Genomic DNA, 17959 nt, shown 5'->3' with positions numbered 1-17959 from the left:
GATTTAACAATCAGAAACAAAAAGTGGTCACAATTTTCCAATCGTTAGAACTAAACTTGGAGCCAGCGAAGCTCACGTCTTCCACTCAGGCTCGAACCAAAACCAGGATCAATGCCAACAGCAGTGAGGGTTTGAGCAGACTTTGACAAGGCAATTGAGCCCGATTCCAGCATTGCACGCTTTTCGACGATGACGACGATTACAGCTTGATCGCGAGGACCTGTGTTATTGTCGTTGTAGCATGTGAACAAATGTCATGTGATCTCATGGTGTAGTTGCACAAGCTCCATAAGCCGCAGCTTCTAGGCCATTTTGTATTGCTTCTGACCTAACTGACACTGTCTATGTCTTGTTTCCTGGCTCTCACTTAGTCATCCAGTTTGTGATGGATATTATAACACGGACCTACCAGGGTAAATGTCAAACCTATTTCAACTTGACTTGTCTAACACTTGGATTTTAAAGTTTTTTTTTTAATTGCAAGCGTTTTAATCTGATATATATCTCAGTTTTTTCTTCTTGCTCTCTCCCTTTGCTGACTGAATACAGCTGCCAGGACAGCAAGGTATCTGTCAAGTAAGGATCACACAGCTTACCAGCTTTTTCTCTCATTCTGTCTGTTTCACTAACAAAGTAAACATTGCAGAATAAATTGGGAAAAAACATAGGAGTGGTAATGAATTATGGTGATAAAGCTATGGTAAGAGATTGTGCTTAAGAATACATTTATACAGGATTCACTGCAATCTATGAAGTAGCAATGAGATTCTTTGAAAGTGTAGTTTTGCCAGTGGTTTATTAGTGATAACTTCATTAAATAAGCTGGTACTTCCTTTATAAATGTATATGATCTACTTGCAGGGGTACCTGGTGTTGCCTGGTGCTGTTCTAATCTTGTTGGCATTTTGAAGAAATCAAATTTTGTTTGTTATGCTTCCGCCCCCGAAGGTGGCCGGAGGAATTATGTTTTTGTGTTGTCCGTCTGGCCGCACGTGCTAAACCTAGTTTTTCTCAGCAACCATGCACAATGTTTTTATGATTATTGTAACATCATAGGTCATGTGGTATGGCAGCCACCTTGGATTAAACGCAAATAATTAAAAATATATTTCTCGGAAACCGCTGAATGGAAAAATGTGAAACTTGGCACATTGTCAAGCACTCCAAATGCGGAACAAAAGCATGACAATGATGGCATCGTCGATGAAGTGGTATACCAGCCATAAATGTTTTAATCAAATGGCTTGTCCTAAAAATCTGAAATTGCATGCACATGATCTCTGATCCATTTGTATTGAAATAATAAATTTATGACATCACAGGTCACATGGTTTGGCAGCCATATTGGATTGAAGAAAAATGTAAAATAACTCTATCTCTGAAACCGCTTACCCTATCGATGCGAAATTTTACAAATGTTATCTAATACCATTGTGGCATATAGTTTGAAAATGATGACATTATTGTTTGGTTTGGCAGCCATCTTGGATAGAAAAACGAACCTTATCCGATCAACACGAAACTTCACAAACGTGATCCCCTACCCATACATATGCAGAGTATACATTTTTGATGTAATGTGTCACGTGGTTTGGCAGCCATATTAGCTTGAAAGCCGATATTTAAAAAAATCCCTTCTAAGAAAATGCTTCACCGATAAATGTGAAACCTGTCCTGTGGTAAAGAATGTGATACTTCAAAACAGCTGAAGGGATTTAAACCAAACTTGTTTATTTTTTGGACAGTGAACGAGGGCATCTACCCATCGTCATGGGCAGGGACTACGTAGAGGTATATTGGCAAGACAGTCGTATTGCTCTAGTTTTCTATTTGTTTTTGTGCAGGCCTAAAACACTTCCCTACACCCTCTAAGGCAGGGGTTCCCAAACTTTTCCAGTACGTGACCCCTTTCAGTAGTACCAAACCTACCATGACCCCCCCTCCCCCCCCCCCCCCCACCTTTATAAGCCTTCTGAAAATGTACTCATTTCCAATGGCGCAGATACATTTTAAAGATTAATCACAACAGAGAGAGCAATAACAAAAAAAAAAATTTATTAATGTTTATTAACAAGGATTGATTTCATCATGTATTTTAATGAGAAGGATGTATTTGCTTTTTTGATACAAGCAAATCAATACGCGGGTCTTTGTGGCTCAAGGCACATCGCATGTCTGCTTCAGCATCCAACCTGTTTCGGGCATTTGATTTGATTACCAGGAGAGTCGAGAAACCACTTTCACAGAGGTAAGTCGATGAGAAAGTAATGAGAACCTTCAGGGCGATTCGCTGGTCTTGGGGAAAGTGGAAAGCATTTTGGCCCAGCAATTAGAGCTGCTGAACTGTTGTTCTTCCTGGAACTCCTCTTTGGCTGCGGTGTTGTTGATGAGTTCCAAGAATTCCTCTTGTATGCCATCAGGAAGATCGTCCACAGTGCATCGGAAAGGATTGCGGGCAAGTTTCAGCTGTACATTCTCATTTGCATCAATCTCATGAAAATAGTGTCTGAACTCTTCTTGGAGGCTTGACAAGTGTTCCTTGATCTCTTGTTGCAGCTCCTCTGCAAGTGGTTCTTCACCGACAACCTCAGTCAGACGTTGGAAGGAAGCTACATTTCCCCTCTCGACTTTCCTCTCCCAAAGAGCTAGCTTGTCGAGGAAAGCCTTGATGCCATCGGTGTGCATTATGATGGTGGTATCTGGGCCCTGTAGTTGCCGGTTGAGTCCATTCAAAGCTTCGAACACGTCTGCCAAGTAGGCAAGACTACACTTAAATGGCTCTCGAATGTCCTTTAACAACTGCTCCGTCTTCTTCCCTTGAGCTGCCAGAAATACCTGCAATTCATCAAAGAGCTCAAATACACGGGCGAGAACATTGCCCTTTGACAGCCAACGAACAGATGTGTAGAAGAGGAGGTCTTGGTGGGCAGAATCCATGTCTTGGCACAACTGACGAAACAGCCTGGTGTTGAGTGCCCCTCCTTTGATATGGTTGACGATGCGGATCACAGTTTCCAAGGTGACTTTGAGAGCAGCAGGGAGCGTCTTGGAGGCAAGAGCCTCACGGTGGATCAGGCAGTGTGTTGTAATGACATCCAGGTTCTTCTTCTTGACCAGAGTCACAAATCCTGACTTGGAGCCGAGCATGCTGGGAGCTCCGTCCGTGCAGACACCAACCAACTTTGCCCACGAGAGCTTTTCCTCTTGGAAGAAGTTGGACACCATGTTCATGACATCTTCAGCCTTTGTAGTTGTTATCAGTGGGCTGCAGAAGAGGAACTCCTCCTCCACCTGATTTTCCGAGATGAACCGAGCAAATACCAAAAGCTGTGGAAGCTGTGCGACGTCTGTGGACTCATCAAGTTGGATGGCGAAGAAGGGAGAGAGTCGGATTTCTCCGTCACCTGAAGTTTGATGTCCTGGGACATGTCATCGATGCGCTGCTTAACTGTGTTGTCCGAGAGACTTATCTGATTAAGCTTGTTGACACCGTTCTGATCGAGGACAAGACGAGCAGCCTCTACCATGCAAGGTTTAACGAGTGTCTCTCCAATCGTGTGTGGCTTCTGCTTCGCGATAAGAAGGGAGATCTTGTACGAGGCCTCGACGATCTTGCTGTGTTGAAAGAGAACTCCTGTTCCATGATCCAATCTCGACCGCTTGAGCTGGTGTTCTTTGATTTTGAAGTAGGCCAAATCCTTGCTGGCAAGTTCCGGATGAACCTTGGCGAGGTGCTCCTTCAGCTTGAAGGGCTTCAGGCTCTCGTTAGCAAGTGTCTTCTTGCAGATGATGCACTGTGGCAACTGCACGCCATTGTTCACGATAGATGAGAAGCCAAAGTTGGGAAAACTCCCGTTGTATGTGCGTTTCTTCGACATCTGCAAAACAAAATATCAAGCATTAGGAACGAAAATAGTCGTACGACAAAACCTAAATATCAAAAAACTAACAAAAATCCCTAAATATCATAAAAAATTTCCTCAAAATCTTGGACCCTCCATTACCCCCAGAAAAAGGTGCATGACCCCTTTGGGGTCATGCCCCACAGTTTGGGGACCACTGCTCTAAGGAATGGGGTCAGGGATCATTTAATAGTACCTTTCACATAGCTACAAAGGCTCAGGCACTATAGAAGAACCACCTTTAGAGGCCATTTTTCCCCGCAGAGCAGGGGTTGGTCTTTTTTGGGCACTGTGGTCTGCTTTTTGAAGGAATGTTTTATGTCCGGATGCCCTTCCTGCCGCCAACCCTGTTAGTTGCCTCTTGCGACACACACACACGGAATTACCAGTGAACTGGTACTCAATTTGCCGACCTCAGAAGGATGACAGGCTTGGCATTTCAACGCCCCTGGCATTAATTCAGCGATCAACTGGGATTCGAACCGTGGATCCTCGGATCCCAAGCCAGCACCCTAACCGCTTAGCCAACACCAGGCTCTATAGAGCGATTCGAGAAAAAAATCCAGTCAACTTTTTCTTTTCAAAATATTAAAACATATTTTTTTAAACCTAAAACACTTGTTTGCTTGTTTTGAAAAACAATCAAGGATTTTTGGGAATTTCTTTTTTTTCGGGATGATTTTTTTTGTCAAGTATGATTTTTGAGGATTGTTTTAGGCCCCCACAAAAAAAAAAGCTAAATTTGATTTCTTCAAAATGCCTACAGCATTAGAACAGCACCGGGCAATGCCGGGTTCCCTTGCTAGTAGATCATATAAAGGAAATTACTGGAAATTAATTGAAGTTGCTCCATAATGTGTTTTATGAACGAATGCAAAGTGTGAAATAAATCATTAAGGAATGGATCTAGTGCAGGAGGATGTGATTATATATAATGAGCAGATATGTTCTGTATAACTGATCATTGTATTGAAAATATGTTTTTGAGAACTGCCCCCTTCACCCACAAACCAGCATATGTAAGAAATACGGGGTTTCCCCCAATATGATTCAAAGGTGAACCATGATGGTATGTATGCCTTTGATGTGCGAGAAGTTTGTATAACAATGAGCTGTTACTTTTTGGTGAGGCTGCGTAATATGAGCATCACTGAATCGCCTATCTGTCTTTCCCATTGAAGTTTTTTAGTGATCCAACTGCTTCTCATTTCCAACAGGATTATCATGTTTTAATGTGACGTGTGCTCTGGAATTCAATAGATGCCTGGCCATCAAATGAGAGGAGTGCATATAACTAACACAGGTGATTGGGTTTAAACAAAAATTACAAGGAGCTTCAACACAGGAGGGGTCCATTCGGCCTATCAAACCTGCACAATCCTGCTCTAAGTACCCCGACCCAATCCCAACTACTTCTATATACTTACCTAACTCGATTTTAAAAAGGACTTATCCTGTCACTGTCACTACCTGTGCAGGGAGACTATTCCAAGCTCATGTAATAAAAGTTTGTGTTTATTGGTCGTTGAGAATAACATTCTTCTGAAAGTTCCGCGCAATTTCACAATGTTAGAGCGATTGTGATTGCCTGGAAAATAGAGCAACAGCGACATAAATCTCTCTGATAAATCAAATAGACATGACGTCCAATGAATTTCGTGTACTAATCTCAGGAATTAGCTGAGGCGATAATTACCAAGAGATGTGACCTTCAGTGCCCGAATGAATCTCCGTCAAGCTTCAATCGACTGCTCTATTAATATATTATCTATGATTTGACCATCAACATCCTGTTTTACTTTGGTGCTGGACCATCTATTGCAAATTGTGGATGGAAGTTGGGAGGTCAAAATTCCACTCGAATTTGATGTAAAGTAAAGGCACATTTTACGGTACAATAAATCATCGGAAGGCTTTGTTTTGTTATTTCTGTGGAAAGCCCGAAAATAGATGGCCTCATCGTGTTACAACACAAATCAAAAGTGCAGTGCAGGTCACTGTGAAACTTGTCTCATAACTTTATAAAGTACAAGTGATGTGTGATTAGGTCAACAACACACTAGGGTTTTGTACATTATTATGCAAAGTGTGCTTTGTCAAGTTGTGGAAAAGAGATGTGCCATATAACATATCCTAGCATTTAACATACAGTAATGGGATACAGTAGACATACATCGACCCACATGCTCACTGCACCACTGATCCCTGTGCTAATCGCTACACGGAGCATGCGTATTATTACGAGCTGGCTGAAAAGGGATGCCGGGAGGGAGGGGGCCAGAATTGGGAGAGGGAGCAAAGGGGGGTTAAGATATTTCGAGAGAGAGAGACAGAGAGAGCAGAGAGAGAGAGATGGAGAGAGATGGAGAGACGGAGAGAGAGAGGAGAGAGAGGAGAGAGAGATGGAGAGAGAGAGAGATAGAGGTACAGGTACAGAGAAAGAGAGAGATAGAGATAGATAGATAGAGATACAGATAGAGATAGAGATAGATAAAGGTACAGAGAAAGAGAGAGATAGAGATAGAGATAGATAAAGGTAAAGGTACAGAGAAAGAGAGAGATAGAGATAGATAGATAGAGATAGAGATAGATAAAGGTACAGAGAAAGAAAGAGATAGAGATAGAGATAGATAAAGGTAAAGGTACAGAGAAAGAGAGAGATAGAGATAGATAGATAGAGATACAGATAGAGATAGAGATAGATAAAGGTACAGAGAAAGAGAGAGATAGAGATAGAGATAGATAAAGGCAAAGGTACAGAGAAAGAGAGAGATAGAGATAGATAAAGGTAAAGGTACAGAGAAAGAGAGAGATAGAGATAGAGATAGAGATAGATAAAGGTACAGAGAAAGAGAGAGATAGAGATAGATAAAGGTAAAGGTACAGAGAAAGAGAGAGATAGAGATAGAGATAGATAAAGGTAAAGGTACAGAGAAAGAGAGAGATAGAGATAGCTAGATAGAGATACAGATAGAGATAGAGATAGATAAAGGTACAGAGAAAGAGAGAGATAGAGATAGAGATAGATAAAGGTAAAGGTACAGAGAGAGATAGAGATAGAGAGATAATAGACTTATTTCTCATATTGACATCTAATATATACGATGCTTTCTGCTACTTTTGAAAATTGGTTCATAATCATTATATGATGAAAACATTAGAACTACTTATTACGCTACTGAGGTTTTGAGGGTAAAATCAGGATTTAAAAAAAGCTAGGATCCAAGTAATTATCGTGGGTATAGCAATAGCATCTTGAGGAAACAACTCAGTGTGTGTGTGTGTGTGTGTGTGTGTGTGTGTGTGTGTGTGTGTGTGTGTGTGTGTGTGTGTGTGTGTGTGTGTGTGTGTGTGTGTGTGTGTGTGTGTGTGTGTGTGTGTGTGTGTGTGTTTCTGTCAATTGTATTGATTTTATATGCAGAATGTAGAGGAATACGTTTTACCTTGGAGAATTGTATCACTTACTTGCTATACAGTACTGTACAGGATAATACCTTCTTTATTTTATTTTTCTACCTCTTTCGTATGCAGCACATGGCTGCAAGTAGGATCATTGACTGAGGGCGCGTCTGTGCCGCTGATGTAACATCCTCTGTAGGTTGGGGCAGGAATTTGGAATTTGTTCATGGAGCCAGCGATAGCTCGCTTACGCTATATAGTTCAAAGGCGAGTGAGCGTACCTCGACGCCATCCTGCCAGCCCCAGGATAATACCATACTTGTGCCATACAAGTTGTTTTTTGTCTGGATTTTACTGTTTAGTGGCATCTAAATATGGTACCATTGCAAATTGTGATGATTGTGGTACCAATGGATAAATAATTGAATTATATATTTATTTACCCCCTGTGATGAACCAGTTGTTGCTTTTTTTTCATGAAAAGACTTCACGAGTTCAAAATATTTCCTTCTTTTTTTTGGAAAAGTATCATTTTGCATAGCTCAGTCTGAATAAAACATGAAGTTTCCACTTTTCTTAGTTGTGAATTGGCTCATAGCTCTTGTAAAACTGTCCAATTAAAAATTTTCTTGTCCTGTTATTTTAACCTGGGAGAGGGCAAATGCCCTTTGCTGAACTAGATCTATCCCAAACAAATGTATTTTATACACTTTTAAAACCATCTCCACCACCAACACACAACTTTGAATTATTTAATTATCTATATACACTTTACCATCACCACCTCCATACTGACTACCTCCATACCACCTTGATATATAAATATACACTACATGGCCAAAAGTATGTGGACACCCGAACATACCCGTATGTGCTCGTCGAACATCTCATTCCAAAATCATGGCCATTAATATGGAGTTGGTCCCTCCTTTGCTGCTATAACAGCCTCCACTCTTCTGGGAAGGCTTTCCACGAGATGTTAGAACATTGCTGCAGGGATTTGCTTCCATTCAGCCACAAGAACATAAGTGATGTCCAGCACTGATGTTGGGCGAATAGGCCTGGCTCGCTGTCAGCATCCCAATTCATCCCAAAGGTGCTCGATGGGGTTGAGGTCAGGGCTCTGTGCAGGCCAGTCAAGTTCTTCAACACCGATCTCGACAAACCATTTCTGTGTGGACTTCGCTTTGTGCACGGGGGCGTTGTCATGCTGAAACAGGAATGGACCTTCCCCAAACTGTTTCCACAAAGTTGGAAGCACACAATCATCTAGAATGTCATTATATGCTGTAACGTTAAGACTTCCCTTCACCAGAACTAAGGGGCCTAGCCCGAACCATGAAAAACAACCCCAGACCATTATTATTCCTCCACCAAACTTTACAGTTGACACTATGCGTTTGGGCAGGCAGCATTCCCTGGGCATCTGCCAAACCCAGATTCGACCGTCAGACTGTGATATGATGAAGTGTGATTCATCACTCCAGAGAACGCGTTTCCACTGCTCCAAAGTCCAAAGCTCCCGACGAACAGTTATTGTGCTGACGTTGCTTCCAGAGGCAGTTTGGAACTCGTTAGTGAATGATGCAACCGAGGACAGACGATTTTTACACGCTACGCGCTTCAGCACTCGGCGGTCCCGTTCTGTGAGCTTGTAGTGCCACTTTGCGGCTGAGCTGTTGTTGCTCCTAGACGTTTCCACTTCACAATAACAGCACTTACAGTTGACCAGGGCAGCTCTAGCAGGGCAGAAATTTGACGATCTGATGTGTTGGAAGGGTGGCATCCTATGACGGTGCCTCGTTGAAAGGCACTGAGCTCTTCAGTACGGCCCATTCTACTGCCAATGTTTGTCTATGGAGATTGCATGGCTGTGTGCTTGATTATATATACACGTGTCAGCAATGGGTGTGGCTGAAACAGATGAATCCACTAATTAGAAGGGGTGTCCGCATACTTTTGGCCATGTAGTGTGTGTATGTATGTGTATATATATATATATATATATATATATATATATTATATATATATATATATATATACACACACAATGCCCGACATAAGTATTGGAACAGTAAAGTCAAATTTGATTTGTTATTATTGTGATGTACTCAAGAAATTTGGATTTGAGATCAAAATATGACTGAGGCAAGAGTACAGAAGGTATGCTTTTATTTCTTTGGATTTCGATGCATCTATGTTTTGCCATTGATAAACAATAGCACTGTTTATGTTCAGACCCTCCATTTTAGGTAAGCATACGTATTGGAACAAATGACTGACAGGACGGTGTTTCTTATTGCTCAGATGTTTTTTGTTGCATTGATTTATTCACACATAAAAGAGCTGTACATGTCCAGGCTTTGTTTTAGCCTTTGATTTTGCTTTGGGAGTTTGCCTATTCAGTCAGTCAACATAAACCAACACGAAGACCAGAGAACTGTCTGTGAAAGAAAAACAAGCAATTTGGAAGTTGAAAGAACAGAATAATTCAATTTGAACCATACATACAAAAAATTGAGATAGCAAATACAACAATTTTTAATGTCATGAAAAGGAAAGAAACCACTTGTCTACTTGGCAATAGACAACAGCCAGGATAGCCAAGAAAAACAACTGTAGTTGATGACAGAAAAATAATCAGAGCTACGAATAAAAACCCTGAAACTACTGTCATTGACATCACCAACAACCCCCAGAGTGCGGGGGTCAAAGTATCATAATCTACCGTTCACAGAAGACTTACCCAGCAGAATTACAAAGGCTACACCGCAAGATGCAAACATCTCACCAACACCAAAAATAGAAAGGTCAGATTAGAATTTGCCAAGAAGTACAGAGGTGAGACAGTAGAGTTCTGGATCAAAGTTTTATGGGCAGGTGAGACCAAGATAAACCCTTACCAAAGCGATAGAAAGGTGAAACTGTGGAGAAAGGAAGGAACTGCATCTGATCCAAAGCGCATACCACCTCATGTGTGAAGCATGATGGAGGTAGTGTCATGGCTTGGGGTTGCATGGCTGCCTCTGGAACTGGCTCACTCATCTTTATTGATGATGTAACTAATGATGGCAGCAGCAGAATGAATTCGGAAGTTTACAGAAACATTTTGTCTGCCTATGTACAAGAAAATGCCTTCAAACTCATTGGGCGGCACTTCACCATGCAGCAAGACAATGACCCAAAACACACTGCCAACGCAACTAAAGAGTTCATCGGGGGGAAAAGTAGAAGGTTTCAGACTGGTCAGCAGTAAAGGCTTGGAAAAGCATCTCAAAGGACAATACCAAGAATTTGGTGATGTCTATTGGTCACAGACTCGATGCAGTTATTGTATGCAAGGGATGTGCAACTAAATACAAACTATTATACTACTTTAATTCACCTTAAGTTAATCTGTTAAATACTTGTGCTTACTTAAAATGGGGGGACTGAACATAAAAAAGTGCTATTGTTGTACAACAGTAAAACATATATACATAGAAATACCAAGAAATTGAAGATGACCTTCTGTACTCTTGCCTCATATTCATCGTTTGATCTCAAATCCAAATTTCTTGAGTATATAGCAATAATAACAAATGTGACTTAACTGTTCCAATACTTATGGAGGGTACTGCATTTCAAGTGTTTGTGCGTTTGTGCATTTATTTGTTTGTGCATTTATTTGTTTGTGCGTTTGTAAGTCATTCTTTCACGGCTGAACCATAGCACCTAGCGGCCCCAAGTTTTGAGTACAGCTACTTCAAGGCCTGGGCTAGGTTTTAAACTACCAAATATTGGCATTGATGTCCATTTTGAAGTCACCAAAGGCCACTATAAAATGTATATTGGGATTGGGGGCTCACACACACACACACACACACACACACACACACACACACACACACACACACACACAAACACACACACACACACACACACACACACTGGGTGAGTTGGGTGAGCTGTTTCCTCAAGATGCTATTGCTATACCCTCGATACTTACTTGGATCCTAGCTTTTTTAAATCCTGATTTTACCCTCAAAACCTCAGTAGCATAATATGTAGTTCTAATGTTTTCATCATATAATGATTATGAACCAATTTTCAAAAGTAGCAGAAAGCATCGTATATATTAGATGTCAATATGAGAAATAAGTCTATTGTCTCTCTATCTCTCTCTTTCTCTCTACCTCTACCCCTACCTCTCTCTTCCTACCTCTCTCTCTTCCTCTCTCTCTCTCTCGCTACCTCTCTCTCCCTACCTCTCTCTCCCTACCTCTCTCTCTCCCTATCTCTCTCTCTACCTCTCTCTCTACCTCTCTCTCTCTCTCTCTACCTCTCACTCTACCTCTCTCTCTACCTCTCTCTCTCTCTCTCTCTCTACCTCTCTTTCTACCTCTCTCTCTACCTCTCTCTCTCTCTCTACCTCTCTCTCTACATCTCTCTCTCTTCCTCTCTCTCTCTCTCTACCTCTCTCTCCCTACCTCTCTCTCCCTACCTCTCTCTCTCCCTATCTCTCTCTCTACCTCTCTCTCTACCTCTCACTCTACCTCTCTCTCTCTCTACCTCTCACTTTACCTCTCTCTCTACCTCTCTCTCTCTCTCTACTTCTCTCTCTCTCTCTGTCTATCTCTCTCTCTACCTCTCACTCTACCTCTCTCTCTACCTCTCTCTCTACCTCTGTCTCTACCTCTCTCTCTCTCCCTCTACCTCTCTCTCTAGCTCTCTCTCTCTCTACCTCTCTCTCTCTACCTCTCTCTCTCTCTCTACCTCTCTCTCCCTACCTCTCTCTTTCCCTCTCTACCTCTCTCTCCCTACCTCTCTCTCTCCCTATCTCTCTCACTACCTCTCTCTACCTCTCTCGCTACCTCTCTCTCTACCTCTCTCCCTCCCTCCCTCTCACTCTTTCTCTCTCTCTCTACCTCTCTCTCTACCTCTCTCTCTCTACCTCTCTCTCTCTCTACCTCTCTCTCTACCTCTCTCTCTCTACCTCTCTCTCTCTCTACCTCTCTCTCCCTACCTCTCTCTCTACCTATCTCACTACCTCTCTCTCTACCTCTCTCTCTACCTCTCTCTACCTCTCTCTCGCTACCTCTCTCTCTACCTCTCTCTCTCTACATCTCTCTCCCTACCTCTCTCTCTACCTCTCTCTCTACCTCTCTCTCCCTACCTCTCTCACTACCTCTCTCTCTACCTCTCTCTCTGTACCTCTCTCTCCACCTCTCTCTCTACCTCTCTCACTACCTCTCTGTCTACCTCTCTCCCTACCTCTCTCTCTACCTCTCTCTCTACCTCTCTCCCTACCTCTCTCTCTACCTCTCTCTCTACCTCTCTCTCTACCTCTCTCTCTCTACATCTCTCTCCCTACCTCTCTCTCTCTACATCTCTCTCCCTACCTCTCTCTCTACCTCTCTCTCCCTACCTCTCTCTCTACCTCTCTCTCTACCTCTCTCTCTACCTCTCTCTCTCTACATCTCTCTCCCTACCTCTCTCTCTACCTCTCTCTCTACCTCTCTCTCCCTACCTCTCTCACTACCTCTCTCTCTACCTCTCTCTCTGTACCTCTCTCTCCACCTCTCTCTCTACCTCTCTCTCTACCTCTCTGTCTACCTCTCTCCCTACCTCTCTCTCTACCTCTCTCTCTACCTCTCTCCCTACCTCTCTCTCTACCTCTCTCTCTACCTCTCTCTCTACCTCTCTCTCTCTACATCTCTCTCCCTACCTCTCTCTCTACCTCTCTCTCCCTACCTCTCTCTCTACCTCTCTCTCTACCTCTCTCTCTACCTCTCTCTCTCTACATCTCTCTCCCTACCTCTCTCTCTACATCTCTCTCCCTACCTCTCTCTCTACCTCTCTCTCTACCTCTCTCTCTACCTCTCTCTCTCTACATCTCTCTCTCTTCCTCTCTCTCTCTCTCTACCTCTCTCTCCCTACCTCTCTCTCCCTACCTCTCTCTCTCCCTATCTCTCTCTCTACCTCTCTCTCTACCTCTCACTCTACCTCTCTCTCTCTCTACCTCTCACTTTACCTCTCTCTCTACCTCTCTCTCTCTCTCTACTTCTCTCTCTCTCTCTCTCTATCTCTCTCTCTACCTCTCACGCTACCTCTCTCTCTACCTCTCTCTCTACCTCTGTCTCTACCTCTCTCTCTCTCCCTCTACCTCTCTCTCTAGCTCTCTCTCTCTCTACCTCTCTCTCTCTCTACCTCTCTCTCTCTCTCTACCTCTCTCTCCCTACCTCTCTCTTTCCCTCTCTACCTCTCTCTCCCTACCTCTCTCTCTCCCTATCTCTCTCACTACCTCTCTCTACCTCTCTCGCTACCTCTCTCTCTACCTCTCTCCCTCCCTCCCTCTCTCTCTTTCTCTCTCTCTCTACCTCTCTCTCTACCTCTCTCTCTCTACCTCTCTCTCTCTCTACCTCTCTCTCTACCTCTCTCTCTCTACCTCTCTCTCTCTCTACCTCTCTCTCCCTACCTCTCTCTCTACCTATCTCACTACCTCTCTCTCTACCTCTCTCTCTACCTCTCTCTACCTCTCTCTCTCTACCTCTCTCTCTACCTCTCTCTCTCTACCTCTCTCTCTACCTCTCTCTCTCTACATCTCTCTCCCTACCTCTCTCTCTACCTCTCTCTCCCTACCTCTCTCACTACCTCTCTCTCTACCTCTCTCTCTGTACCTCTCTCTCCACCTCTCTCTCTACCTCTCTCACTACCTCTCTGTCTACCTCTCTCCCTACCTCTCTCTCTACCTCTCTCTCTACCTCTCTCCCTACCTCTCTCTCTACCTCTCTCTCTACCTCTCTCTCTACCTCTCTCTCTCCACATCTCTCTCCCTACCTCTCTCTCTCTACATCTCTCTCCCTACCTCTCTCTCTACCTCTCTCTCCCTACCTCTCTCTCTACCTCTCTCTCTACCTCTCTCTCTACCTCTCTCTCTCTACATCTCTCTCCCTACCTCTCTCTCTACCTCTCTCTCTACCTCTCTCTCCCTACCTCTCTCACTACCTCTCTCTCTACCTCTCTCTCTGTACCTCTCTCTCCACCTCTCTCTCTACCTCTCTGTCTACCTCTCTGTCTACCTCTCTCCCTACCTCTCTCTCTACCTCTCTCTCTACCTCTCTCCCTACCTCTCTCTCTACCTCTCTCTCTACCTCTCTCTCTACCTCTCTCTCTCTACATCTCTCTCCCTACCTCTCTCTCTACCTCTCTCTCCCTACCTCTCTCTCTACCTCTCTCTCTACCTCTCTCTCTACCTCTCTCTCTCTACATCTCTCTCCCTACCTCTCTCTCTACATCTCTCTCCCTACCTCTCTCTCTACCTCTCTCTCTACCTCTCTCTCTACCTCTCTCTCTCTACCTCTCTCTCTGTACCTCTCTCTCCACCTCTCTCTCTACCTCTCTCACTACCTCTCTCTCTACCTCTCTGTCTACCTCTCTCACTACCTCTCTCTCTACCTCTCTCTCTACCTCTCTCTCTACATCTCTCTCTCTTCCTCTCTCTCTCTCTACCTCTCTCTCCCTACCTCTCTCTCCCTACCTCTCTCTCTCCCTATCTCTCTCTCTACCTCTCTCTCTACCTCTCACTCTACCTCTCTCTCTCTCTACCTCTCTCTCTACCTCTCTCTCTACCTCTCTCTCTCTACTTCTCTCTCTCTCTCTCTCTCTACCTCTCTCTCTACCTCTCACTCTACCTCTACCTCTCTCTCTACCTCTGTCTCTACCTCTCTCTCTCTCCCTCTACCTCTCTCTCTAGCTCTCTCTCTCTCTACCTCTCTCTCTCTACCTCTCCCTCTCTCTCTACCTCTCTCTCCCTACCTCTCTCTTTCCCTCTCTACCTCTCTCTCCCTACCTCTCTCTCTCCCTATCTCTCTCACTACCTCTCTCTACCTCTCTCGCTACCTCTCTCTCTACCTCTCTCCCTCCCTCCCTCTCTCTCTTTCTCTCTCTCTCTCTACCTCTCTCTCTCTACCTCTCTCTCTCTCTACCTCTCTCTCTACCTCTCTCTCACTACCTCTCTCTCTCTCTACCTCTCTCTCCCTACCTCTCTCTCTACCTCTCTCACTACCTCTCTCTCTACCTCTCTCTCTACCTCTCTCACTACCTCTCTCTCTACCTCTCTCTCTACCTCTCTCTCTACCTCTCTCTCTACCTCTCTCTCTCTACATCTCTCTCCCTACCTCTCTCCCTACCTCTCTCTCTCTACCTCTCTGTCTACCTCTCTCTCTACCTCTCTCTCTACCTCTCTCTCTACCTCTCTCTCTCTCTACATCTCTCTCCCTACCTCTCTCTCTACCTCTCTCTCTACCTCTCTCTCCCTACCTCTCTCCCTACCTCTCTCTCTCTACCTCTCTCCCTACCTCTCTCTCTCTCCCTACCTCTCTCCCTCCCTCGCTCTCGTTCTCTCTCTCTCTACCTCTCTGTCTACCTCTCTCTCTACCTCTCTCTCTACCTCTCTCTCTCTACCTCTCTCTCTCTACATCTCTCTCCCTACCTCTCTCTCTACCTCTCTCCCTACCTCTCTCTCTCTACCTCTCTCCCTACCTCTCTCTCTCTCCCTACCTCTCTCTCTACCTCTCTCCCTACCTCTCTCTCTCTACCTCTCTGTCTACCTCTCTCTCTACCTCTCTCTCTACCTCTCTCTCTACCTCTCTCTCTCTACATCTCTCTCCCTACCTCTCTCTCTACCTCTCTCCCTACCTCTCTCTCTCTACCTCTCTCCCTACCTCTCTCTCTCTCCCTACCTCTCTCCCTCCCTCGCTCTCGTTCTCTCTCTCTCTCTCTGTTCTAATCTGTTCTGTGTTCTAGCTCGTCCACAACAACTTTTCATCATCTTGAACTACCACTATTTTGTCTATTTAAAGTATTCGCACATCTTCATTCAAATGGTTAGATTTTATGTTTCCTTTCCCTCTTCCCCCCCCCCCCTCCCCTCCCAACCTCCCCTCCCTCCTCCAACAAAAGTACAACTTACCCTTTCCTATCGCAACCACCCAAACTTTTCTTTATACAGGCATCATTTTTCTTCCATCTCCACCCTCTTAACTCAATTATTTACTTTTCATGTAATTATCTCTATTTGTTTTTTAGTCCCTGGTGTTGGGCTAGCGGCTAGGGTGCCGGTGTGGGATCCTAGGATCCTGGGTTCGAATCCCGGTCAATCGCTGAATTAACGCCAGGGGGGTTGACTCAGCCTGTCATCCTTCCGAGGTCGGCTAATTGAGTACCAGTTCACTGGTAATTCCCTGCTTGTCGTTAAAGGCGGCAAAAAGGGTTGGCGTCAGGAAGGGCATCCGGCCGTAAAACATTGCTTCAAAAAGGGGACCGAAAAACAACAACAACCACGGTTCCCGAAAAAGGCCAACCCCCGCTTGCGGGGGAAAAATGGCCTCTAAAGGTGGTTTTTTTTTTGGTTTATCTCTATTTGTTTTCTAAACCAACAACTGTTTCCACAGATCTCTGTTGTTTGGTGCCACCGCCCTGCTCTGCTTGTTGGCCTTCACATGGACCTTCGGCATACTTTTCATTCTTCAAGCCTTGCCTATCCGTGCTTACCTATTTACCGCCTTCAACTCGCTTCTTGGTTCTTTCATCCTTGTGTTCCACTGCCTCCTGCAGAAAGAGGTACGTCTTCTGCACCTCTTTCACTCAAGGTTGCTTCCTTCCGCACACAAAAAGACTCAAATCAAACCATATACTGTTTCAGACTGAATGGCCATGATTATAATAGCATATTTCGATAAGAATATAATGCACAAGTCCACTCGGCTTTCATAACTGAGGCACACCATAATTGCATGGGCAATTAAATATATTTTTTATACCTTTCCTAATATAGGAGGAAAGCAGCAGAGCTATAAATAATGGTCGATAACATATTTACGAGATATCTGCCTTAAGGTAGGTCTTGTTACCTTCCTCTTTTGAAGGAAAGATGTTGAAGGTGTTTTCTCAGCAAAATAATTCAGTAGGTGGTTCGTAATTGCATTTAGTGTAGGGATAGTCAGTTCCAGGAACTTGAAAGAATAAATAACTAGTCTTGCTGGTGTTTGAGGTATGCTAACTGCTATGGGAAGCAAGGAGTCGATCTACTTAGTCGAGCATCATGCCTGGTCACCTGTTTCGTGAAAGACTTGAGCCAAAAACTTCCCACGGCAAACCCCACAATAACGTGGGAATAATTGTGGCCGTTAAAGAAGAAGAAGATTATATACGTACAGACACACACACACACAGACACAGACAGGAGAGTAAAAGTAAATTGTTTGTTTGTGGAAGTTTCTTTGCATAATTTCAGCATAGTTATGTTAATATTACAAGTTGGATCACTAAGTATGTCATGGAGGTGTTATCCTGAACTATGTTCATGCAGATGATCCCAAATTAGTTTGTGTAGATTACCATTCATATTAATCTGTAGTAACAGTTTGGAATTCACATGAAAATATTTAATATGGTCACGTGGCAGGTTTGGGGTCAAGCGATGGTGCGGTCGTGGGTCACGTGACTACTCTTACAATAAGAATCCCCGCAGATGAAATGCCTATGCCGTGTTCAGATATTCTATCCATACACTCCCAACCCATGGCCCCAGACAGATTAACTAATATGAAGCTTAGTTTGTCTACCTTCTATTTACACATACCTCAGGTCTCGAAATTTCAGATTTATTCCAAAGT

At 43.9% G+C, this 17959-nt stretch overlaps 1 protein-coding gene across 1 annotated transcript in view; it reads left to right on the top strand.

The window, feature by feature from the left end:
* Positions 1-17959, top strand: part of LOC137432610 (adhesion G protein-coupled receptor L2) — a 207561-nt gene that overhangs the window by 164154 nt on the left and 25448 nt on the right. The window contains exon 18 of the mRNA XM_068124681.2: positions 16736-16904. Coding sequence (XP_067980782.2) covers positions 16736-16904 — 169 coding nt within the window. The remainder of the gene's footprint in view (positions 1-16735; positions 16905-17959) is intronic.

The sequence above is a fragment of the Myxine glutinosa genome, chromosome 1 (genome assembly GCF_964187855.1).
Source record: "Myxine glutinosa chromosome 1, kmMyxGlut1.1, whole genome shotgun sequence".
NCBI classification, from domain to species: domain Eukaryota; kingdom Metazoa; phylum Chordata; class Myxini; order Myxiniformes; family Myxinidae; genus Myxine; species Myxine glutinosa.
The sequence above is the reverse complement of the archived record's forward strand: the minus strand, read 5'-3'. Positions and strand labels throughout refer to the sequence as shown.